Source organism: Chanodichthys erythropterus, chromosome 16, assembly GCF_024489055.1.
Source record: "Chanodichthys erythropterus isolate Z2021 chromosome 16, ASM2448905v1, whole genome shotgun sequence".
NCBI lineage: Eukaryota > Metazoa > Chordata > Actinopteri > Cypriniformes > Xenocyprididae > Chanodichthys > Chanodichthys erythropterus.
In genome coordinates this window covers 28,868,795-28,896,338 of record NC_090236.1, presented here as the reverse complement: position 1 = coordinate 28,896,338, position 27,544 = coordinate 28,868,795, and the positions used below count along the sequence as shown (strand labels likewise).

The following is a 27,544-nucleotide window of genomic DNA, read 5'->3' as shown; positions in this document are numbered from 1 at the left end:
ATCCCAGATGTTTTCATAACATTTCGGAATCCGCCTTTCCCTTAGTTTAAAGTGCCATTGCTTGCATAATTATCCTGGCTCTTTTAATGAGTTTTCCACTGGCTTGAAGCGGTAATTGGATTTTTCTTGGAGCAATCTTGTTAAATGCATAAAATCGTATATTTAATTTAGAGAGGAAATCGATGGCGAAGTGAGTGTCGTTGGCAGCGCTCGTGCAGTTGTGGACATGCAACGAGCGCCGCTCAGGAGAGGGAGGCAATATATTAACACGCACACTAACATCTCGTTACTGTAATGAAAGCTGTAAATCCAAAGCGTGAGCTTTATAAGTGTTTCATGGGAACCGTATAAGCAAGAATCGGGTATTCTGTTGTGTTAGGGAGACTTTATTAATGTTGTTAATTTTCTAAATGGACTGCAATTTTTCACGGAAAGCCCGAAGCCGTCATATTTCAGTCAAACAAGAACAGACAATTCTAATCAATACTGCCAAGCTCTCTCTCTGACATTTGTGTCTGTCTGATTTAAAATCTGAGAGTGCATTGAGTTGGAAAGCTGAGGTAGTTTGACTCACAGGCTGCAAACACCTCGCAACTGCTGCGTGAAGATGACTTGCTGCTGATAGCTGTGCTCTTTCAGGTCCAAGTTCAGCTGAGTCCAGACACCTTAAAACAACCCAAGAAATCAAAACGAATAATTTTTACACCATGTGAGCTTGCTATGAGGTGGTCTAGCCCAGAAAACATTTGGACATTTAATGACAGTTGAAAAGACGTCCCTCTGACACGTCCTGTCATGGTTGAAAAATAGTTCCAAAATCAATTTTGAACAGACATCTTTGATGTTAAAAGTAGATACGTTTTGACGTTATCTTTGACGTTATTAATGAAATAATTAACTATTATACTACGGGACTGCTGAATGCTTGAATCTGATTGGTTGATCAGCGTTGTAAGGTTTGCAATTATTTCACAGTGTTATTCCACGGTTTTTCCGCGCAATTGGTCTACTTTTACACTGTTGCCACGAGTTGAATCGAACCCAAATAACGTGATATTTAGCCCCTGGAACCCGAATTTTAGCAGGGGAGCGCTGCCAAAAATGTGGATTTTACCCCCCAGAACGCGATTTTTATGTATACGGGTTTTGTTATGAAAACCTTGACCGCATTACAGTTCCATATCACTTCACCAAATGATTTCAGTTATTTCAAAAGGTACTTATAGCCTACAATGGCAAAAGAAACAAAACCCACAACAACACCAAGCAAATAAATATAGTTATGGTTTTTGCCACAAAATACGTTTTATTGTGTCCTGAAATAGCATACTCTGTAGTGCGTTAATAACTGTATCAACAGTATTATTCTGCTATCAAGGCTCAAGCCTCCGTTACTAGTTCTGAAATTACGTTTTGGAATTAGCAACGGAGGCTTGAGATGAGATGCATAAGAAATTAGTCCCACACACAAGACAAAAACCTGACAAATGTCTTGAAATACACCATCGAAACAGTTTCTTGAGGTGTGGTAACTAGTATAAGCAGAATAATTGACTCCAGGCCATTGAATTCGTAGAAAATAATGCACGTAACGGCATTACCACCTCGGGTGTGTACTATTTTCTAGAATTCAATGGCCCGTTGTCAATTATTCGATTTTTTACATATTGAACTACACGTAGCTAAAAGTCAAAGTAACAATTACACATGCAACCCCAGAGAATTGTAGACATATGAATGTGTTTTTAGGAAATGTTCTGCGTTAAATATTTTTACAGATTAATGCCATCCTACCACGACTATTTTTGGCCAGGGACACATCGTTGCCGTCGGACCAATGTTTGCTGGGAGTGTACTCCTAAATAATAACAAAATTCAGGTATTAAATTACAGTCTGTCCAATTTGCATATTTATTAAGTATGTTTTAAGGTTTATGGCTTGGTGATTCATTCCCTGATACCTGTACATGGAATTCTTCAAACAATTAGGCTACATACTATTCTTACTATGCAAATTTGGACGCAGCTATGGCTCAAGGCTGACATAACTTAGAAAGATTTAGTAAAAATCCCATTCAATTTCTCTGTAGGGTAATTGATTTTGAACATTAAACCGTTAAAGACAGACCTACCGTGATCTACAAGGTTGTTAATCAATGGTATATGCTTTATTTGAATCCATCAGCCCACATTTTTTCAAATTATTTTCAAAATTATCATGTTCAATGATTACCCATGATTCTGAAATTAAATGTCCAATCAGACCATTACCATCGATGTCCATGTCCATCAATATGCCCCTTCCAAACAACCTGTTTTGTAAGAAAAACATTAAGGTAGGAAAGAAAACTTCAAGTCAATACATTTAATGGTATAAGTGCCATTTCAGAACTGCTTGTTAAATTACATTAATCAACTGAGGAGAATGTAAAAACTTTCTTGTTGCTCAATCATTTTATAAGTCATATTAATTCTAAGTAATCAAGCCAGGACAGAAGCTGTCATTACCACACTTTTCAATCACTTAGCAGCTGAGCAATTGAAATGACCTTGCACTGTACTCACATTGAAACAATATTTATTATTTTATTAAAAATGAAAAAGTGAAGTGGTTTCCTTTACAAACATGAACATGTGCCTCTGTACATCAGGTCTTTGAGAAGAAGCTGTTGAATATCAGGTCACTGATTGTCAGCCATACTAATGATAAGCCTTCTCCGCGGTTCAGAAAGGAAAGGCCACTTAGACAACCAGGCATTCGCTTTCAGCCTGACACTGAGTTCACATTACACTTAATGGTAATTAATGTGAAGCCATTAAGAAAAGACATAACTCAATGTGAAGTAAATAAAAAAGAAACAGAGGACAGGGTAAGCTTTCTATTCAGAGCTATTCTTATAAGTATTCTGAATAAATTATGAAGGTCTGCTTGAGATCTTGAAGCAGTGAATGAATGATTTTTTTTCTATTCAAAAGAGCACCAGTATGTTTTATTAAGCCACTTGTAACAAGCCCAACATTCCTCTTATGTTCCTTCCTAATAATGTCCCGAACAATCCCGAACAGTGACCAGTTTGTAAAAGTAAACAGAATCAAAAGCGACATTGATTTTCAGTCTCTTTGATATACGTGTTATAGAGTCTGATATCTGTAAAGAGAACAATGACGGGGTGACTCTATCCTCCTTTGTTTGCATTATCTGCTCGCTGCAGTGACTTGCTTAATTAAAACTGTATTTATTATTACTTAGTGCCAAGTCAAACGAGATTTCAATTGCCCTTTTAGTTTTCATTTAGTGAGCCAGTTAACAAATAATTACATTTGCTTTCTGATAGCAGCTTCCCTCTAATGATCACAGACAGTATTCTCAGTCTTTATTACCCTTAGTCAGATAAACAAACAAAATGACAAGTAATCACTTGCGTTGAAAGCCAAATCCATTATCGACTGCGTAAAATGATCACTTTGTAATCATACAGACTGGGCAAGATACAAAATATCCCATATAATTCAAATCAAACTTATATCTCAGATGTTGACAAGCACAACCACAGTTGACGAGCATGTGAACAAAGTGACAAACTGAAAGCGTGTATTGTTTGGACACTGAGATTCAATCTCCAAACACTTATGCCATCTGAAAAACAGAGTGCCAGAATTTGTTGGGGAAGAAACTAAAATGGAACATGTTTTATGACTCAGAACAGATCACAGCTATCTCACACTGTGATAGCACAGGCCAGGCTGCAACAGGCGTTCGTGGAAGGACTGCCATCCCAACACGTCAAGCTGTGTACGAGTTCGACAGCGAGACTAGGCTCATCGGAGGGATCTAACTAGCCCGGGCGAGACAATTTATAGGCTAAGCTTCACGTCGGACCATATCATCGCACACCCAGTCCGCTCAGACGCGTGATCGTATTTCTGGAAGTATGCTTGCGTTCACTAACTGAATCATCAATCTCCTCTTTCGGAGGCTAATTTCGCTGAGGCCTTTTAAATGCTCTGACAAGCTTGGTGTCATTCATCAAACTCAAAGCCCCGTTGGCTCTCTCTCCGCTCGCCTTGATTACATATCATGTCTGTGTGCAAAGCACCCTGTTCCACAAACAAAAGCAGCCAATTTCGCAGTAAGATCTCCACATCAATATATGCACCGTCGGGATGTCCGAATGAATGAAAGCAGGAAATGGCCACACTGTGTGCTGCAATTTGTGTGCTTTATTAGAAAAGTCTGTACAAAATGTCCTCCCAGATTTAGAATGTGTTACTGTCGTTTCATATCATTACAATTCAAAATCATGATAATAACCTGTCGGACAACAGCTAAACATTGAATATAATGTAGTAGTAAGGTCTGTGTTGTCCGTACGTTATACACCGTTTCACACGTCGCCAGATATTATTTAGGATAATGTCTTTACATTCTTTTTTCCCTTACACTTTGCCACTCAAACTCATATAAACAACAGGCCTGCTTTAAAACAAACAGCTCTCACAAGATATTCAGCACTGCATGAAGAAAAAAGAAAAAAAACTGTACACGTGACAGCATAGAGCACTACAAAAACATGTTGCCGCTTTAGGTTTCTCCACTGAGACTGAGGTTTTCGAGAAAGGAATAGGCTTAATACAAAAGACTCCCCTTCAAACGCTCGCTGTCATAAGGGTTCTCTCTACAAACTTACAAAATAACATCTCAAAATAACTCAGGTTGACAGCATCAACTGAAAGGCAAGTACTATACATTTTCAATGATTAAATCCACTCCGGCCTGTCCTGCTCGATACATCAAAGTCTATTCACTACGAGTCTGACTTGTATTTTGGTCGGCGTAACTGCAGGATACTTCAGAAGTTGTGATAGCAATGTGCCTCGGCCCAAATATTTCTTGTGGAACTAAGGCCTGATAACAGAAGTGAAGCTATGCATAACGGATATTTTACAAAGCAACAGCTGCAGATCCCCACTAGGCAATGCGTTCGAAAAAGATATCGCTGTTCTCGGTTGCTGAATTTGTATTGATTTTTTTTTTTTTGAAGAACCTATGAGTCATAGAAACATCTGATAGAACAGAAACATTGATCTTTCGAGCATCACTGCTGTATGGCTAGCTGGATGGCTCTGTTCTCATTTATAACCATGGGGAGAGCACTTCAAATGTCACTTAGAAACAATTGGTATTCCTGGACCAGCTCGCATGGCGCAGCGGTCCACTGTCCATTATTCTCTTGGGCCTGAAGATCGCTCTTTGGGCGCTTACAACCACACCCCAAGTCCAGACTTGGCATCTAACTGCAATTTAAATAGAAGTGCTTCCGACTCGAATCTCCAGTCTATTCGTTATCAAAACCGCTGCTCTCTGCAGATATATCTCCCCCCTGCGCATTCAATGTTCCCTTTTTTTGCTCTCCTCTTCTGTCAAGCATCAATGAGTCAGTGGTATACTCTTGATCATTGTTCATTTCCATTATGCCCTTGATTGAGCAGACCTTGGCAGTAATTTTAATCCCGGCTAGGAGGAGAATATATTGCTGCTGTCGCCGTGACCGTACAGGTCGGCTAGCTTCCTGAAGCGAGGTCCCCAGTCGCTCAGATAGTCATAGTTCTGCTCCGAGTCTGTGCTCAGGGAGTCCAGGGAGCTGAGGGACTCGGCCACAGAGCCGCTGCCCTCGAAAGCGTACGTCTGCAGGGAGTCGTAGGGAGGCGCTGAAGGATCGACGTCGGCGTCCTTCAGGCGGTCCCATATAAATTCCCGGAAGATCCCGTTGTCGGGAGTGATTTTGTAAGGGGGAGGGCGGGAGCAGTAAAGGGTGGGCACCTCCGGGGTGACGTCTCGGCGGGATTTGCTGTCCCTCACTATGTTGAGGTTTCGCAATGCCACCATGTCAAAGGCCTCTGTGTCTTCCTCACCGCCGCCTTCATCGTCGTAGCGCACAATGTTCTCCCTCACATCCCGGTCTTCATCCAGGATCAGAGGTTCCTTCTTCCTCCTCCTCATTGTCACTATCAGCAGCACCAGCACTGGAAAACCAAGACAGAAGAATCACATGGTGTTAGTACAAGCAAACCAGAGCTATCGTCAGTAAATTGACACATTGACAATACAGAGGCAAGACAGTGGCTAGGCAGAGGTGATGTATACCAAGAATACATACTGGTAGACATCAAATATACAGTAAATAATAACACACATTACTATTTAAAAGTTGGAGGATTTATTTTTTTTTTTTTAAAGAAATGAATATTTTATTCAGCAAGGACACATGAAATTTGTCAGGTGACAGTAAAGACATTTATAATGTTAAAAAAGATTTGCTGTTCTTTTGAGCTTCCTATTCATCAAAGAATTGATGAAAATGAAAAAAAAAAAAAAAAAACTAACTAAACAAAAAAACAAAACAAATCTATCATGGTATCCCCAAAAATATTAAGCGGAACAACTGTTTTCAACATTGATAGTAATAAGAAATGTTTCTTGAGCAGTAAATCAGCATATTAGAATGATTTCTGAAGGATCATGTGACACTGAAGACTGGAGTAATGATGCTAAAAAATTCAGCCTTGCCATCACAGGAATAAATTACATTTTAAAATGTTTTAAAACAGAAAACAGTTATTTTAAATTTTACAATATATATATTGAAGGGATGGATTCTGGAATCCACTGCCACTTCAAATATATCTTTTAAGTTAATAATCAACATATATCTTTCTGTTAAATAATTTGAATGACTTCTTCAATGTATGTTAAAGCATTTCTTTTCCTTTTCAAACACTAGAAAATAAGTTTTAATATTGTCTGTACCTCTTACTGAGAGGAAAGAACATGTTATCAAAGGTTTCCTGCTCAGAGCAGAGCTCAGATCAACTTCAGCCTTGAAGAAGCTGTGAATCATGTATCTGTATGTGCGCTAAGTGTTCTGTGCAGGTCCTTTGTACTGGACAACTGGCACTCTGCTTGAGACCAGCAGACGTCATGTCATGACCCCAAAAAGAAATCCAGTACCTAAATCCAGGGTCCCCTCGTCAGCATCGTGAAGAAGGGAGATATGCTTCTGACTCTCTGTCCATGTGTGGAAGATTACTAAATCTGTCTATTTTTCTTAGCCAATCAGAATCATTCAGCCTGAAGTAATGACATAGTTAGTTGAGTATAATTGTTGTGGAAATGGGAATGTACGAGGGGCGGCCTACAAACTTCTTGTGAGACTTGAAGCTGGCTTCTGCTGATGAAACTGCAAACTATTCTTCATTCAATTTTTCTTCAATTTATTAATTTTTTGAAAAAAAAAAACAACAACAACAACTTTGAATCCGGGTCTTTATTCAACATATCTGGTTAGAAGGGTCCTAAACTGTTTATCCCCAACAGTGTATATATATATATATATATATATATATATATATATATATATATATATATATATATATATATATATATATATATATATATATATATATATATATATATATATACGTGTGTGTGTGTGTAATATTAAATGCTCTTTTACAACATACTATTATTAGGTAATATAACAACATACATGTTGTTTACTGACTAGTACAATTACATGTAGCTTAATAACTTCACCTAAATTAATAGTTTGTTATTATTATTAATTATTAAATTAATTTATATAGTTTAAAACCTTAGATACTATATTAAGAGAGTAACTTATTTGCATTTTTTAATTTCATTTAATTTCATTACATTTGTTTGTTTTCCTTTTTAATAATAGAGACATTAAGAGTGGAGTCTGCAGAGAAGATGGATTGGAACTTGGGTCGCCCAAAAAGAAAAAAAAAGGAAAAATTCAAGGCCACTTCTCTGACATCTTAAGTGCATTTATTCATAGTTCTGTCTGTTTCCAAAAGACTATTGTGCGCAAATAGCTGCACAGTGCTGTTTACACCTTGGCTTGTGCAAATAGTCATTACGATTAAACTATTTGCTAACAATATGAACAAGAAACCCCTTTTTATGAGAGTAGAGTGTTTAATAAATTGCTTCATAACAATTTCATGCCCTTGCCACGGTAAACAACAATTCCATGAAAAAAACAAGCACAAAGAAAGATTTAAAGGCACCAAAGATTTTTCTTTATATTCCATAAACATGATTTTTATACTGTAGAAACTGTATATTCTATCACCTAACCCTAAATGTACCCATAACAAAGCATTTTTACATTTTTATAACAATATCACTTATGTATGATTTACAAGCTGTTTTCATCATGGGACCAAAAAGACAAGGATTTCAGATATTGCTATCTTTGTTGGGACATTTTGTCCCCATAAAGAATAGGGTTTACTAGGACCACACACACACCTTCAAATCTCAAGCAGTCCATTTACCTTCTGTGCAAGATAAGCAAAGACATCAGAGGTGTAGAATCAGATAGAACTTGACCGGGACTGTAACTCAACAATATTTATGACACCGGACCAAAATATTACTCTCTCATTGTTTTACACCCTACAGAACAATTCTGCCTCTAGACCCGACACTTTAAGGTACAACATGAAAGATAAGCTGAATTATCTCTGCAGTTCAATTAGGGCAGATCTGGTACATTAGTTTTATCAATAAGTTCATCAGACTGGGCTGTAGTGATTTTAATATTGCTGCTGACAAATCCTGAGCAGGAGGTGTTTTATCATGGGAGGTGTTAAAAGAGTTACAGTCTGATTTGATCTTATCCTGCATGTTTGTTTACAGTGGTTATTAACTGTACGGACCCTTATCCGTGCACAAAAACACATGCGCGGCTGAGAATTAAGCACATGCCAGCACTTTTGTCTCCACACTTTCAGCCCTGTCATGTGTGAACATAAGCAAACAGACAGAGATAAACACACAGATGCATGAAGAGCAAGATTTAGGGCAGGATGTGTGCTGTAAATATGAGGCTTTAATGGCCACTTGCTTCCTTCCCTCTCAAACACAAGCTGCTTATTCGGGAAAGGCCAGCATTAAATCCTTTTAATGAGTGCAGCATTTGCCTATACTGTATGTGTAAAATAAGACTGGATTTTATGTCAGTCAGAAAATATCACCCTGCCCTGAAAGCACAGACCCTGTATACAGCACATCAAAACTATCAACGAAAGGCAAGGCTGCACCGTCGCACAAAAGACATATGTCTCGGTGATTCAAACCAGGGATCAAATAATGCACAGAAAAAGATGGTGTGAAAGAGACGGAGAAATTCTGTCAATATAAAAAAGAGAAAAGGGGAAGCGCATAGAGAAAAATGACTAACATAAGACACATGCACAAAAAAAGTCAAATAAATCCATTTTTGTGGTGTGCTGAATGCAAAAACCAATCCTCCGTGTTGCCGCTCTCAGACCCATGAATGTGAGGGGATCTTACAGTATAGCCACAACACAGTCCTCCCACGGGAGTATCTCTCTCTCTCTCCCCCTCTCTCAATGTAGATAGCACATATGTGTATTTGGCTGCCAATACTAAGCTCTAGGGGGAGGGAAGGGAGCAGATAAAGTAGGGAGAGAAAAAGAGGAGGTGTAAGTGGGAGCAGGCTGAAGTGAGAGAGAAAGATAGAGTGGAGGGAAAAGGGAGGCAAACGTCTAATGATCCATCCTTCAGGCCTGCCACAGCGAGTGTGAAATATGGTGCCAAAGTCTCATACTTCATCCTCAGGCCTAGTGTCGTTTTGCAGGGGCAGACAAGCTGGGCGAGTGGGCTGGCGAGGCATTGGCTGTACGAGTGCAGTCATAATCACAGTACACGCACACACACTTTGGGAATGATATAAACAAAAGAAAAGCCATTATCGACCTTAAATTCAAGAGCAACAAAGGAAATGCTGTGAAGCTGTAGACAAAGAAATAGAAAAATGAAAAATCTGTCATTATTTACACAACCTCATTTCTTTTTGAAAACCTGTATGATTTTGTTTTTTTATTCGGTGGAACACAAAAGGAGATCTTACGTAAAATGTCCAAGCTGCCATACAATGAAAGTGAATGGTGACCATGGCTTCAAGGCAAGATTTTCAGGAAGTAAAAAAAAAAATATTTCAGTTTTCAGTCTCACACAAAGCTATCAGAAGAAGGTCATGTAGAGAAAATTGTTGTCCTTTTTGTTCCCCTTTTACTTTTGTGATATGCCAGGTATAGACAATTCAATATGGTATAAAAAAGAGAATTTTTTTTATTTCACTCTTATATTATATATATACAGTACAGTCCAAAAGTGTGGAACCACTAAGATTTTTAATGTTTTTAAAAGAAGTTTCGTCTGCTCACCAAGGCTACATTTATTTAATTAAAAATACAGTAAAAACAGTAATATTGTGAAATATTATTACAATTTGAAATAACTTTTCTATTTGAATATATTTCACAAAGTAATTTATTCCTGTGATGGCAAAGCTGAATTTTCAGCATCATTACTCCAGTCTTCAGTGTCACATGATCCTTCAGAAATCATTCTAATATGCTGATCTGCTGCTCAAGAAACATTTAATGTGTACAATTGTACAAAATATGTATGTACAATATTTTTTTTCAGGATTATTTGATGAATAGAAAGTTCAAAAGAACAGTGTTTATCTGAAATCTAATCTTTTGTAACATTATAAATGTCTTTACTGCCACTTTTGATTGATTTAATGCATCCTTGCTGAATAAAAGTATTCATTTCTTTCATTTCTTTTCAAAAAAATAAAAATAAAAATTCTTACTGACCCCAAACTTTTGAACGGTAGTGTATAATGCTACATAAGCTTTGTATTTCAGATAAATGCTGTTCTTTTGAACTTTCTATTCATCAAGGAATCCTGAAAAAAAAGTACACAACTGTTTTCAACATTGAAAATAATCATAAATGTTTATTGAGCAGCAAATCAGCATATTAGAATGATTTCTGAAGAATCATGTGACACTGAAGACTGGAGTAATGATGCTAAAAATTCAGCTTTGCATCACAGGAATAAATTACGTTGTCAAATATATTTAAATAGTACACAGTTATTTTAAATTGTAATAATATTTCACAATATTACAGTTTTTTACTGTATTTTTAATTAAATAAATGTAGCCTTGGTGAGCAGACGAAACTTCTTTTAAAAACATTAAAAATCTTAGAAGATATATATATATATATCTTCTTTTGCATTCCACAAAAGATAATCTACTTAAATTATCTGAAATTACCCATGACTTGGTTTTTGAACAACATGACAGTGAGTAAATGATGACAATTGTCATTTTTGGGTGAACTATCCATTAATAATGTACATATGCATATATTATACATTATGCAGTTGTTTTTTGAATATTTTCTAGGACAAAAAACAAAGCATTTTTTTCTACATGAAGACGGTTAATTTCTCTTTTAAAATCAAAGCTACTCAGTTTAAAGCAGAAACATTTATTTTGCTGAAATCTAATTCTGTGCGAAGTATTGTTTTGTTAGAGACAAAGTAAAACATTGTTTACCATTTCGATATTAAAACAGATCTTTAAAAAAAAAAAAAAAAAAAAAAACCTGAAAAAAATTGTACCTTTGGGGGTACAGCAGCTTGTCACTGGGTCAGTACAAAAGAGACAACTTTGTACCTTACCTACAGCTATAAAAATATGACATATTTGTACCTTTTTGTAGTAATATGTACCTTCATGGCCTTACTATGAGCCTTATAGGGGTAAATAAGTTACTAAAGTCTCTTTAAGGGTTCTGCACCAATGTTAAGCTGTTGTATCCTTAAATCCTGTATAAAAAAACATTCTGAGAGTGCAGGGTTTGATTTTTAAGCCACTGTTATGTAATTATGAAGAGTTATATAGATCTAATGCAGTCTTAAAACTTAACTGTTACAGACTGAGCCCACTTTAAGGCTTGATTTACCCTCTCTGCAGTTTTGACACAAGATGGATGTTCAACGGGAGCAGCAGATCAATTTAACATTATCCTCAATTTGCAGTAATTGGATTGAGAAAACAATCCGTCATCCAGAATCAATTAAACAACAAGTGGGATATTTTGTGGGGGCCTCGTTCTCATCGACCTCTTAAAAATGAGGCAGCGACTCCTAGATTATGCACTGCCCTTCATTCTCTCTTTCGCTCCCTGCCTCTCTTTCTCTCGCTCTCATGCGTTCCCTTCACATATCTCAACCATTGCCAATAGCCCAGGGCAGTGAAGACTAATCAAGATATACTGGCGATATGCGGATCTATCTGGCTGTTGACATTTATGCTGCTGCCCAACACAAGGTGTTTGTGCTTTATGACACCTGTCTGTCCCTGCGTTTTCACAGTGGTGACATTATCTGCAAAATAAAATATGATTTATTCGGGGTGATGCAAGAGCACACTACATCGCCTTAAGGGCCCTCATAAGTATTACTGACTGCCGTCCACTTGCATCGTCGGAGGCCATAGGGAAGACAAGATGCCCTGCAATCGGTCGAGCAGAAACTGAAAAGGTGATGTCAATGTTGCGAGTGTGACCTGTAGACATGAATGTATCAGAGCGCCTTGGGCTTACCTGACCTCTCTGTATTCCTCCACCTAAGAGTGGAATAATGAGCACAAGGTTTCCCTCAGAACAACTAGAACGACGCAGCGGTTGTCATCATGTGATATGTGCTCCCGGAATCTTTTAGATTACTTTATGCAAACACTGATAAATAGTAATGTGTTTACCACAGCGGTTTGGTCAGATCCCTTCTTTTGTTATTTTATGAACCATTATCAATACTTGGGCTTGATAATGTGACTGAGATGTTGTAATGACACTAGGCAAGCATGCAATAGCGAGTTCACCTGAAAATCTGTCATCATTTACTCGCTCCATGTCATTCTAAACCCGCATAAGGTTCTTTCTTCTGTGGAATATTAAATGGATTATTGATAGCACAACATCCAAGATGCTCTTTTCCATTCAATGAAAGTGAACGGTGACCAACTTTCAAAGTATCCACATTTGTTTTTGTTTTGTTTTTTGTTAATGTTAGTTAAAGCTGCAGTCCGCAACTGTTTTGTGTTAAAAATGTACAAAAATTATATAATGAGAATATACAACATGAATCCATTTTCCAAACCGTGTTTTTGTCTTATCCTGAATCATTATGGTACACTTATAATAAGTGTTTATATTCTGACTATTTCAGACCAGACTGGTAGGACTCGCCGCAGAGTATCACAGTAACTGCGTGACTCGCCATAGACATACACGGAGAAAAGTAGCTCCGGCTACAATGTTCTTCCGCAAGACGCGTGCAGTTCTGTTTATTAACCGCTAGAGGGCCAAAAATCGCGGACAGCAGCTTTAAAAAATACAACTGATCATTGTTAGTTTTAGCCCAGGTCCATTAAATAATAATTACAACTTTTGATTTTAGTAATGTCATTAACTAAATTAACATTAACTAATAAATCCTATAATAAAAGTATTTTTCATTGTCAGTTTGGTAATAATTAATTAACATGTTAACTAATGAAGCCTTATGTCACTAAGTGTTACTGAACAATAACAAATAATCAGAACATTTTCAATCATTATGTTGAAGTCCATATTAAAATCTAAAAATGTTTAAGTTTGAAAACAAATAGCCTATTAAGTCTTTAAGTATTAACTATTTGGTGCTGTGATGAACAACATTGTGAATAAAAAAAAAAAAAATTAATTGCTGTTCGAAGCATTTTAAATACTGTTCAGTCATGCAGCTGCTTTGTTTATGGGGTTTCCGGAGTAACCGCTGCATTTCTGCTGTTCCATCAGCGCCAGTCAGAGAGTGAATGTACACTTTCAGCGCGCCTCCTTCACTCGTTCCACCATGTGCTTCTCATGCACTGGGCTTGTTTACATCTGAGTACACGTGTGCTTTTAACACAGCAAACAGCGGTGTTGTGAATTTTATACGCTTGATGGGGAAAGTATTCTTAAAATGTAATATAAAAATCTGATAATTCGTAATAAATAATTATTCACAGTATTTTTAAGTGCCCATGATAACAATATCGTGCATATTAATTATCGTGATATTTCGTATAACCGAACATCGGAAAATATATGACATTCAATCAATTTTTTTCTCACACAAAGCTATTATATGGCTTCATCATCTATTTTCATTAAAAATAAAGGTTCCAAAAATGGGGTTTGACAGTAATGTGACCAATTTTGGGTTCCCAAAAGAACCTTTCAGTTTTTAAAGGACCATTGTTTTTCTTAGTGAGAAGTACATTTTAATAACCCAGAACCTTAATTCCACTATTAAAAACCTTTTTGTGGGATGGAAAGATTCTATATGTGTTAAAGGTTCTTTTTTGAAACATACGTAAGCAATAAGGTACGAGAGGTTATGCCGTGTACTGTATTTATTATCAACGCATATCATACACTGATATGTGCTCTAATATTGGCTCAAAATATCAAACATGGTTTTAAATCCTCCGACTGGATGGAATCAAAGTCTGAAGCTAAAAAATCGGAGTCTGTGTCCATCATATACTAAGAGATTTTCCATTAAATCAGTCAGCTCAAATCTGTAGACTGGCTCTGACTTTTGGCCACTAGCATCAACTTGTTCAGACTGTAAATCGGTTGCCTGGAAAATCCAGCCTCACCACTGTACCAGCGGATGAGTCTGGTCAACCATTGAATCAATTCGATTTGTAGGGCGGAGCAAATTCTGAGCAAACAGGAAGCGGAGTAAACCAATCAGAGAAGGGCGGATATGACGTTAACAAAGCGACGAGAGTCAACAGCGAAAAGTAAATAATTAATGAGTTTTTGGTCATTTAAAACTGAATTCACGGCTGAATAGAACAAATTCTCCCGTGTGCAATCTTTGTTGATATTGAAGGGACTTTCGCCACACTAGAGTGACACTATTTGCGTCACTGAAATAAACGAATCTGATTGCACGGTACGGTTTGGAGTTGACTCGAATCGCGACGGAGGGTGGACTGACCAGACTGATATATCTTGTAGAAGATATATCAGTCTGGCCTTGCCAGGCAAGTAAATCAGGGGAAAAAATTGGGGCAAAAGTCGTGTAGTGTTTTCCAGCCTTTAGATGGCGGCAAAGACTGTCTTTATAAGTGAGTCACTCAGTAGTGAAGACTTTTATACTGAAAAGACTGAATTGTTGCGAACATGGAACAAGACAATTGAGAACAAAGAGTTTATGTTGTTAAGAGTGGTTGCAAAGGGTGTAGTGATACACGGAACCGTTGGGTGAAGCAGTCATAGCCATAATTCTTTATTTTTTTAGAATTTATATTGAAATAGCAGCATGAACGTTCTTTAAAACATCTCCTTTTGTGTTCAACGAAAGCACAAAAAAGTCACACGGGGTGAAATAATATGAGGCTTAGTATAGGCTATAATGACAATATTTTCATTTCAGGGTGAAAAAATCCTTTAATGGAAAACTCTTTTGTATGTTGTTAGATAAAAAAAGACAAAAGACTCAAAGTTGACATGTCCTTGTGTATCATTCATTGCCTGGCATGGTTTCGTTGTGCTCTGCTTTGATAACTAAAGCAACAGCAGGCAAAAAGCTTGTTGATTCATTACTCTGAAAAAGATAAAAGCAGAAAAGATTCTTTTCCCTCCGCAGCTCTCCTCCTCTGAAGCCATCCTCCTCCGTCTCCTCCTCCCCTCAACCATGAGTGAGCAGTCTTGAGACCCTTGGGGCCGGACTCTCTTTGCCAAAAATAACTGCATTGCTCAGATCAGGCAGCACAGTGGTCTAATCCAACTTGTGTAGTTTGGGAGGAGAAGGGGAGGGGGGGTAGAGGGGTGGTGTTACTGAAGAACCCTACATTCACACAAGACAGCGAACCACAGGAATGGCTATTTAACATCAGTTACAGCTGTTAGTTGAGCTCACATTCAGATGATAAATACTTAAAAACAGCGATCAATCGACACAATGATAGAGTCTGCTACTGCGGGCTACAAGCTGTGCTGTTCGGAGAAGATGGGATTCCTGTTGAACCTGAGGAAGGACAACAACGAGAAGCAAACTGATATTAACACGTTTTCTTATACTGAGAGAGTATCTCTTGAATCTCACTACCACATGGGATCAGTAAGGTTTTTATTTTTTAATGCTTTTATTCAGCAAGGTCATGTTACAAAAGATTTGTATTTCAAATAAATGCGTTCTTTTGAACTTTCTATTCAAAGAATCCTGAAAAAAATATGGATCACTGTAATATTAAGCACAACCGTTTTCAACTTTGAAAATAATATGAAATGTTTCTTGAGCAGAAAATCAGCATATTAGAATGATTTCTGAGGGATCGTGTGACACTGAAGACTGGAGTAATGACTGCTGAATATTCAGCTTTGCTATCATAGGAAATAAACTGCATTTTCGAATATATTAATATTACATATTGTTCAAATACATGCAGCTCTTATTACTTGAGCATAATAGTCTTCTTTTAAAAACAAAACAAAATATCTCACACCCAAAACTGTTGAACAATCTGTTTATTATGTTGTTTTTCTTGTTTTAAGCACAAACCTCAGTGAATTTAGTTAGATTTATACTGAAAATAAGCGGAGGAAAAAACAATTTGCCAAGAGGGTAAGAAAAATAAACTCGAAAATCAAGTCTTTATATAGCACTTTATATAATAGATTGCTTAAAAGCAAGCAGCTTTACAGTATTAAAGATGAAAAACAGTGTCAGTGTCTCATTTCATCAGAAGAACTTCATTTTCTACTACAAAGCGGCAAAGTGTGTTCATGGTTTTACTCGCAGACATCTGACCTCAACGGACTGAACAAAAGAAATGACCTGGAGAAGATTTCCACATGAAAGAAGGTAGAGCCTCCATGCACATCTACACTCTAAAAAATGCTGGGTTAAAAACAACCCAAGTTGGGTTGAAAATGGACAAACCCAGCGATTGGGTTGTTTTAACCCAACTGTCGGGTTAAATGTTTGCCTAACCTGCTGGGTAGTTTTACTTAACTCAACTATTGTTTAAAAATTACAGTATTGCTGAATTAAAATGAACCCAAAATATCTTGAAAATTAACATTCATTAATATGTCTAATAAATGAACATTTTAATTTAATTTTAGATTCATTTTAAGTCAGCCATATAGTCATTTTCAAACAATAGTTGGGTTAAATAAAACTACCCAGCAGGTTGGGCAAACATTTAACCCAACAGTTGGGTTAAAACAACCCAATCGCTGGGTTTGTCCATTTTCAACCCAACTTGGGTTGTTTTTAACCCAGCATTTTTTAGAGTGTACCTATTATGTAATCGCCACAGACCAATGGTAGTTTGAATGTGTTTACCAGTCGAAGCAACCTTTTCCCGAAAGTTCGATTTGGAAAGCTGTTTCGAACTCTCAAAACGAACTTCGTTTTGACCTGATTTTGTCCAATATTATGTCACATCAGTTTGTTCTTCGATTTTTCCTAGGTTATAGGGGCCTTTCATGTCTCATGCAATTTTGCTTCACCATGTTTGATATTTTTAACTGGAAAAGAAAATGATTTGAGTGATCTTATGTATGGTTCTCTGAGTCATGTGTGATAAGAGCAGAGAGGGGACGTTCTTAGGGAATATGAAATTGAAACATATTGCAGTCAGCTTCACTGTGATGTATTATTTCAGATATGTTTATTTCAGATGCTGTTTAGATGTAATGTCTATGCAGATAGAAATGAACTAGTTCATACTTAGATGTAATAGCACCGAAGAGGCGGAAAGAGCTTCCTTTGTTACTTATACGTAATCTGTGCACTCAGATAAAGAAGAGAGTAATCAAAAAATGGAAATTGCTGGGGTTTGGTTCAAAATGTACACACACACAAATTCCTCTCTTGTCACAAAAACAGGACTCTCTCTTTTAAGACAGAGACAACATCTGTCAGCAAATAGAGTTGTGGCTGTGTCCGTAGACAGATATCCACATCGCCATCACAGCCAGAGAGACAACCTATCAATGGTATAATCAAGAAATCAATCAAACCATCAGGACTGCATTCACTCCCACTGCGCAGTCTTCAGGTCAACAAATCAGCACAAAGACACGCCAGTCAACCAATCAGACCAAGTGAATGGTACATATTGGCTTGAGGTCACTCATCAAACAATCAGCTAATAAGGCTCCAAATAATAAGTAATCATCCAGACCAGCAGCCTCCCTGTAGAGGGTAAACAAGTCAATTGTGGCCAAGCAGACCTCTCGGCGCATGCCGAGTCCCAACTGCTAGAGCTGTCGTGCCAGCACTTCTAAAGTAACGGCAGCCCAAATGCGTGCTAAATGTCAGTACGGGGGAGGTGGAAATGCAAAGAAGCTCTTAAAAAATGGTTTGAAAAATAATAACAAAAATTGGGAAAATATCCTTCGATTGGAAGCTGCATTCAGAAAGCTCTCCAGCAATTTTAAATGCTGAGACCTTCACATTCATTTTCCCTTAAAGACAACACGAAATCAAAATATTCTGAAATCAAATGTTATTAAAAATAATAAATAAATAAAATGTCCCTGGCCCCTCGGACATGATTTATCACTCGAAACAAAATACAAAATACACTGCTGCTCAATAGTTGGGGTAGGTCAAAAAGTTTAAATGTTAATCGATAGAGGTCTCTTATGCTCACCAAGGCTTTTGATCAAAAATACAGCCAAAATGGTAATATTGCGCATTAGTATTTAAAATAACTGTTTTATATTTTAAAATGTCATTACTCCAGTTTCCAGTGTAATTCTAATATTCAGCACTTATTTGAGATAAAGTTTGTAACAATATAAAAGTCTTTACTGTCATTTTGATTAATTTAATGCATCCTTGCTGAACAATTTCTTAAAAAAATCAAATAAATCAACGTACACCAAACATTTGAACAGCAGTGTATTTTCAATATTAACTTTCCAGCTGAATTTTTTGTTTCAGCTGTTTCATAATAAGCCATTTGTGTGTTAATTTGATCATCCCGACCAGCCGGACGAAGCAACATTGGTTCAACCAATGGCATGAATTATACGTTTTGCAGACCTATTGCAGAAAGTGAAATGCTCAGCAAACAAACAAAGAAAAACAGCACTTTGCCAATGTCAGTTTGTTTCAATAAACAGGCTCAGGAGGGATAAATGTATTTCCTACCAAGCAGGGTGATGATGCAGGCCAGGATGGCGATGAGAGCTCCGGTGCTGAGTCCAGCTGACAGCATAAAGGCCTCTGTGCCACATGACTGGGGCGTCCCATTAGGGTCACAGTCACACACTCTAATAGACAGCGTGTTGGTGCTGCTGAGGGCAGGGGACCCGCTGTCCACTATCAACACTGGCAGTCGATACATAGCCTGTTCCCTCCTCTGAAAACCACTCCGCTTAGTTAGAACAGAAGCGGTATTGTCTGCAGAGAGAAGAGAGAGAGAGAGACATGATATCATGTGAAAAGTGAAAAAAATGACTCCTATTAATAGATAAAATCAAGCTTTTTCTGTCTTAGGAATTAGATCTGAGATTCAAGGATTCGCTATAAACTGTCCTAATGAAATTACATACCTTTATTGTCTCGGAGGGTGAAGTTCATGTTCCCAGCTGTCTCTGCAGTGAGGGAGAAGAAGAAGCGATGCCCGCTGGGTGGTTCATCTTTATCCACTGCACTTACGGTTTCAATGACCTAAGACAGTGAGAGGGAGTAAAGAACAGGAAGATGAATACAGCTGTTATTGCCTCACTACAGACAAAATAATCCACAACTCTCTCGCTCAAAACACTGCAGTGCCACAATAACAATGAATGTTTCAGATTATACTGTATGTAAACCTGAATTTTTCATGAATGGAATTAATTAATAGATAAGTTGAATAATTAGTTAAAAAAAGAAAAGAAATGAATAGCATGTGTCAATATTTGCTCAGAAAAGCCCCAGGAAGATAATTTAAGACATTACAATATTGTGGCAAGTTCAAGCACTGAACTAGTCAGCTAATTATGAACAATGAATTAAGTCAATGTATTATTTCCATATAACAGAACATACACTGTACAGAGTGGATATGAGCAGCTTCTTCGAGTAGTTATATTTAATGTGATCTAGCCATTTTTGGGTATTTGTTGGTGCAACCTAATGTAATCAAACTGGATCCTTCAATCCTTCTAATATTCTTGAGTTAGAATAGATGCTACTCTATGAATATTTTTAGGTTGAATTGTGATAACATTTTTTAACAGTACAGTCCACAACAACCCATTTTGCAAAATTCTTATTTATTGGTCTGTGTACAAATAGATTGAGACAGACGTCTTTGCCGATTATGTAGCATCTCGCTGGCTTTTCAGCATCTCGCCATGAGAGCCACAAATTTTTAAGTTCACTTCAGAATTAAAATTTCCTGATAATTTACTCATCCCCATATCATCCAAGATGTTCATGTCTGTCTTTCTTCAGTCGAAAAGAAATTAAGGTTTTGAGGAAAACATTCCAGGATTCTTCTTCATATAGTGGACTTCAATGGGAACCAACGCGTTGAAGGTCCAAATTGGAGTTTTAGTGCAGCTTGAAATGGCTCTACACGATCCCAGACGAGGAATAAGGGTCTTATCTAACAAAAGGATCAGTCATTTAAAAAAATAAAAAATAAAAAATGTATATACTTTTTAACCACAAATGCTTGCCTTGCACTAGCTTTGCCATGCATTAATCACATTGGAAAGGTCCATCTCATTTTCTCCTCCAACTTCAAAATCATCCAACATCATTTTACCTTTTTTTGTAAAGGCTGTTTGACTTAGTCTTTGAACCTTCGCTAGACCCTTATTCCTCGGCTGGGATCATGTAGAGGCCTCTACAAACCCTAAAGTTGCCATCGAATGTTTTTTTACAAGATGTAATATAAGTCTAAGGTGTCCCCTGAATGTGTCTGTTAAGTTTCAGCTCAAAATACCCCATAGATTTTTTTAATTAATTTTTTTAACTGCCTATTTTGACGCATAATTAGAAATGCGCCGATTCAGGCTGCTGCCCCTTTAATTGCTTGCGCTCTCCGCCCCCTCCCAAGCTCTCAACTCTATCATTGCATAAAAAAAGTTTACACAGCTAATATAACCCTCAAAATGGATCTTTACAAAGTGTTAGTCATGAATGCTGCATGCATACATCGGATTATGTGAGTATTGTATTTATTTGGATGTTTACATTTGATTCTGAACGAGTTTGAGGTTTTGCTCCATGGCTAACGGATAATGCTACACTGTTGGAGAGATTTATAAAGAATGAAGTTGTGTTTATGCATTATACAGACTGCAAGTGTTTAATAATGAAAATAGCAATGGCTCTTGTCTCTGTGAATACAGTAAGAAACGATGGTAACTTTAACCACATTTAACAGTACATTAGCAACATGCTAACGAAACATTTAGAAAGACAGTTTACAAATATCACTAAAAATATCATGATATCATGGATCATGTCAGTTATTATTGCTCCATCTGCCATTTTTCACTATTGTTCTTGCTTGCTTACCTAGTCTGATGATTCTGCTGTGCACATCCAGACATTAATACTGGCTGCCCTTGTCTAATGCCTTGAACATGAGCTGGCATATGCAAATTTTGGGGGCATACATATTAATGATCCCGACTGTTATGTAACAGCCGGTGTTATGTTGAGATTCGCCTGTTCTTCAGAGGTCTTTTAAACAAATTAGATTTACATAAGAAGGAGGAAACAATGGTGTTTGAGACTCACTGTATGTCATTTCCATGTACTGAACTCTTGTTATTTAACTATGCCACGGTAAATTCAATTTTTAATTCTAGGGCACTTTTAATTTCTTTTTAACTGAAGAAAGAAAGACATAAACATCTTTATGTAAATTAGCAGTAAATTTTAATTCTGAAGTGAACTAATCCTTTAAGACAGTTATCATTAACTTCTAAATATTAACCTCAAGACCCTTTAACCTTTTTAACACATTTCTTTACAGAATTAATTCTGTTAGCAGCTTTTTTTCATGTTACACCACACAACAAATTTCAACCATCAGCTGAATTCAAGGTGGTGAACTTGGAGGAAACAAACACACAATTCACAAGTTTAAATCACACTGAAAACAACATCAGGAGGATAGACGAAGCCAGTAAGCTATCTGTGAGAAATGATGCCCATATGGTATCCAGGGATTTAGCAAAGTAGAGGGCCATCCCAGTCTAAATCTGGAGTGAAACCTCCCCAAAGCTGGGTAAAGTGCTGTGTTTTAGAGATGAATATCAGGGTGACCCATCAGGTGGTACGCTAAGAAGATTCTCCTGACACACTGTTGTGGCCTAATCTGTGGGCTTTGGCTGGGTTAAATACTCTGTGCACAGCTCTTCCCTTGTGTCAGGCTGCAGTCAGCACAAACTCAATCTGCTTGAAAAATCTCCTAAAACCTCACACACAGGCCGAATGCAGCAGATCTGTGGGCTAACAGACTCTTCTGTATTTTTCCTTGTTCGTCCGAGGAATATGACCTTGTGCTAACCAAGAGCTTTTCAGTGCTGTAATTCTCCACTCATTTATTTTTATTTAATACCCCCCTCCCCCCTTTTTTTTCGCTAAGTGAGTATTTGGCAATGGGAACTCTGATGGATTTATCATTTATCTGTAAATATTTTTGAAATCGTAAAACGTTGTGCTATTAAAAACCTGCATAAATGACACAAGCTGCACAGGATGTTCCCTCAGCACCAAGCGCTGATTACAGTAAACGGTGACAAATTTAATTACCGATAGTCCATTAAGGCAAATGCAAAGTGTATTGATAAAATCATTGAGGCAATGGGTTCATTTAAAATGAATAAGAACATCTTGCCAAAGCAGGGCAGCTTAAACAAAACCCGACTTTGTATTTGACCAAGAAGAAAAGTTAAAAAAAAAAAAAAAAAAAGTCATTAATTTTTTTGAATAATACTGTAAAAACACAAATTGTGCAGCCAAGAAAAAAATGGAAAAAATATGGGTGATTTATTTTTCGTTTCGCATGGCTAAATGGCTAGTGGGCAAGGGATCTCTCCTGTGCCACCTGATTTTAAAGAGGGGAAATCTTCACTGTGGTGAGACCTCCTGTGAAGAGATAGAAGTCACGAACGCTTTAAAACACCAGTCTGTCAGCCTGCCACTGCTGACCGTGTCTCTGTGGCATAGAAACAAGAAAGAATATAGACGACCTTAAAGAGATAAAAACCCCCTGGGAAAACACTCACTCCTCATAATCTAATCTGCTAAATCACCTGTAACAAATCATCTGGCTCATTTATAGACCGAAGCTTCAATTCATATTAAGCTTCTATTAAATTCAAAAAGTCATATTAGGAACAAAAGAGAAACCAAGGGCACAGAGAAAAGAGCTTTGCGCTGGGAAGAGAAGGTGAAGACATACGTTTGGTGCATGTGACCCCATTACAGGCACTTGTTGGATGGGGATCTGGGGACCTTTTTCAACAAGCCATCTGTTTTATACTCGGATGCAATGATGGGGAATATTCCCTCTTGTATCACGTAGATTGGAGATGGGTGATTAAGATCACCTAGTCATCCAACAACAGACTTTATATAGATTTTTTTTCATGCAAGTTTTGAATTTTTTAGAGGCCAAGCTTTCATTGTTAATAGAACTGAGTGTCAACAACAACAAAGTCGTGCAATATATATCAAAAATGTGTAAATTAAACAACACTGCTGATGAAGATAACATATTAGCAATGTACTACCAATGTTTTCAGAACAAATCCAGTCACAAAAAAATCCAAACTAACTTCTGTTTTTAAAAATAAAAGACTAGAGCCTGGCTTGTGTTATTTTTTTAATGTCTGGCAGTGAGCGTTGCATTTTTTTTATGACGCTGTATCAAGTTAAAGGGTTAACGTTAGTTCACCCAAAAATGAAAGTTCTGTCATAAATTACTCACCCTTATGTTGTTCCAAACCCATAAAACCTTTGTTCATCTTCAGAACACAAATGAAGACATTTTTGATAAAATCCGTTGGCTCACTATGGCCTGCATTGACAGCAAGATAATTAACACTTTCAAATGCCCAGAAAGCTACTAAAGACAAATTTAAAACAGTGGTTACTAGGGCTGTGATGGTAGGCATGACAACCGCGCCACCGCGGTGGTGAAGTTGTCACTGCGGTCGTGGAGTGTCACTGGCGGTAGTGTGACGTCATATATAATATATATTTATATATCTCAGAGATCGCGTTAACTGAAAATGTTCCATCTATGATGGAATTTGTTTAGCAGTGACTGAAAAAATCTGCAGCCCGTCCGTCATTTTGATAGATTATGTAGTTTGTATGTAAGCTTGTTGTAATTCCCACTCCTGTCCATTAGGTGGTGAGTGCGCTCCAGTGTGGCAGCAGTTCAGTCTCCAGAATAAAATGAAAACGATGCGCTTGGTTACACACAGACGAGCACCCAGTTTAAGTAAATTGTATAATGATAAAGTTACTTATGCGTGCTTACTTAAGTTTTTTTTTTATTTTTCTTGCTGACTATAAGTTTATGGTCAACGAATGGCTTTTCTGAGTTATAATGTTAGGTGACATTGTTGGCATCACTGACTGAACTGACGTGATACAGATTTCGGTAAGCTACTGTCTTTCAACATATTTTTTTTATTTTCATTCATGTTTATTTCATTCTGTGCAGTAGTAAAGAGGAAAGGATGATCGCATTGACTCACAATCCGTGACAAGAGTTCAAGATGAAAACTGAAAGTGACACAGCTTGTCTTTGATCAACTTTCTTTTCATAGTATAAATAAATGCAGGCCTATGCCTATTTGCTTAAACTGTAAGTTCGTGAATAAAATGTCTTATTAAAATATAAAAATTAAAATGACGGGTAATATTGATTATGATAATATTGATAATATTGATATATATATGTGTGTGTGTGTGTTAGACTTGCGTTTCGCCGTCATTTTGATGGACAGGATCGTAAAAAAAATCCATCATAATCAAAAATCCAAATATATATATATAAACCCCGCCCCCCCTTCGGACCCCACAACCACAAGACCGGCGGTTGTTGGTGATTTACCACCGTGGTAGTAAAAATAGGTTACAGTGGTTCAACCTTAATGTTATGAAGTGACGAGAATATTTTTTGTGCACCAAAAAAAACCAAAAACAAAATAACGACTTTTTTTTAACAATATCGACTGTTTCAAAACACTGCTTCGAAGCTTTACAAATTTTTTGTTTCGAATCAGTGATTCGGAGCGCGTATCAAACTGCCAGTCACATCCCCAAATGGTGAACCATTGAAATTTCGAAACGTTTCGAAACACTTATGATGTAACAAAGCTTTGTTTACTGAAATCATGTGACTTTGGCAGTTTGATACATGCTCTGAACCACTGATTCGAAACAAAAGATTTTTAAAGCTTCGAAGCTTCATGAAGCAGTGTTTTGAAATCGCCCATCACTAGATATTGTTGAATAAAGTCCTTATTTTGTTTTTTTGGTGCACAAAAAGTATTCTTGTCTCTTCATAAAATTAAGATTTAACCACTGTAGTCACATGAACTGTTTTAAATATGTCTTCAGTAGCTTTCTGGGCATTGAAAGTATTAATTATCTTGCTGTCAATGCAGGCCTCACTGGGCCATAGGATTTTATCAAAAATATCTTAATTTGTGTTCCAAATATGAACGAAGGTCTTACGAGTGTGGAACGACATGAGGGTGAGTAATTAATGACACAATTTTAATTTTTGGGTGAACTAACCCTTTAAAAACAGCGCAAATGAATCTGCATTCTAGTTCATTACATTGTACTACTGTTTCTTTTTAACACAAGAACACGTCTTATGTCTCATCGGGATCAAACAAAAACAAAACCAGCCTAATTATACAGGACTATATTAGAAAGATTTTTCGAGTGGTCATTCAGTCAACCCTCATTTTGAAATAATGTACTTTTCCCACATAGCTCTCTGAGTACATAGGAAAAAAAGAAAACAAATTGAATTTGCACTCACAACCTGGCTTCATTTGCTCACGAAACCTGGCAAAAGCTTTACTGCACAACTATATGCAACAATTCATTCGTGCTCCAGGCAATTCTGAATTTAAATTCAAGAGCTCCATACAGTCTCTTTTAGAGCGGGTAGCTTCTTGATGGAAGCAGGTGTGAAGCTCTAAATATACAAATGTGCAGATGAGGCGTACGAAAACACGAAGTGGAGATACACAATGTAACAACAGGCACGAAAGCTGGCTGAAAAAGAGCCTATTTCGCCTCAGACGCAAATAGACAAACAGCATTTGCGACTATTTTGCAAGGCATTGAAGTGACAGAAAAGTGCTATCACTGTTTGTTGATGATATTGTGCCTCATGGCAAACACTCTGTCTGATCAAAATTCTTCGTCTAACAGCTCCGGAATGCCACATTCAAAGGCTTTGACTTTCAGATTTGGTCTCCAAAAGCACTTCAGGATGTCTGAGAGCCTCTGTTCTGCAGGTACAGCGTTTTAAGGGCCGCGATAAGGACAGAGTGATCGTGCTAAGAATCACAGGAGAGATCCATGCAATCGAGACAGCATTTGACTCACTGCTGTATCGCTCAAGTGCTCCCATGGCTGAAGATATGGAAGTGAACATGAATCACAGGGGAAACTAAATCATTATGAAAACATACAGATGCTTTCATCTCTATTCAGAGAAAGAGAGACCATTCTACTGTTCCTCGGAGAGGCGGGAAAGTAATTTAGTCTCTAATATGAGAGAGAGCTCTGAAAGTTAGAAGTGATGGAAGTCTGGGGTGTCCAAAACACATGGAGAGTGTTCTTGGGGGACTTCGGTAATGCGTTTCAAGGCTGCGATAGCATTTGTGAAAAGAGCCCACCAGCACCTTTTCATTTAGGCAAAACAAACACTGTTCCCTGTGACTCTGAGACACAGGCAGGCCAGGACTAATTGTTATGGCCCAGACAATCATGCCACTACAGGGGATTGTATCTCATGCTCACTAAACCCTGTAGCCTTGTTCTGTTCTCTCTTTGTTTTGAGAGCTCTTGTGGGAGAGATATTTTTTCTAAAGAAAAAGAAAAACATCCTTCAGTATTCTTTCACTGCTCCCAAAAGAACTGATCAGATCAAGTAAATTTCTGATAGACTATTAAAAACAACACTATAATTGAATGAGTAAGAATTTCAAACACCTCTACAAATGCTTGACTATTAACTCTCCTCTAAAACCATCTTTCAAGGATGTAAATGAAACAATTACATTTACTAAGTGGGGTTTCTAAGGAAGCTTGCTTACTAAAATGTAACTGTGAGATGATGAATGTGATTTCACCAGTGCAACATGTTTCACCAGTGCAAAGATGTTGATCCTGGAACAAAACTCTGATCAACCAATCAGATTTGAGGGACAAGTTCACAGTTTAGGCTTACAACCAGGGTTAGGCATTAGATATTCGTAAGAAAAAGCCACAACCAAGTAACAAATTATGAGAAATAAATGTGCAGTTGTGAGATATGAAGTTACAATTGTGAGATATGAAGTCGCAATTCTGAG

At 37.3% G+C, this 27,544-nt stretch overlaps 1 protein-coding gene across 1 annotated transcript in view; it reads right to left on the bottom strand.

The window, feature by feature from the left end:
• Positions 1–5,515: 5,515 nt before the first annotated feature.
• Positions 5,516–27,544, bottom strand: part of cdh7a (cadherin 7a) — a 54,904-nt gene continuing 32,875 nt past the window's right edge. Inside the window, exons 9-11 of the mRNA XM_067362170.1 lie at positions 19,532–19,649; positions 19,128–19,379; positions 5,516–6,024 (exon numbers count right to left, since the gene is read on the bottom strand). Coding sequence (XP_067218271.1) covers positions 5,516–6,024; positions 19,128–19,379; positions 19,532–19,649 — 879 coding nt within the window. The remainder of the gene's footprint in view (positions 6,025–19,127; positions 19,380–19,531; positions 19,650–27,544) is intronic.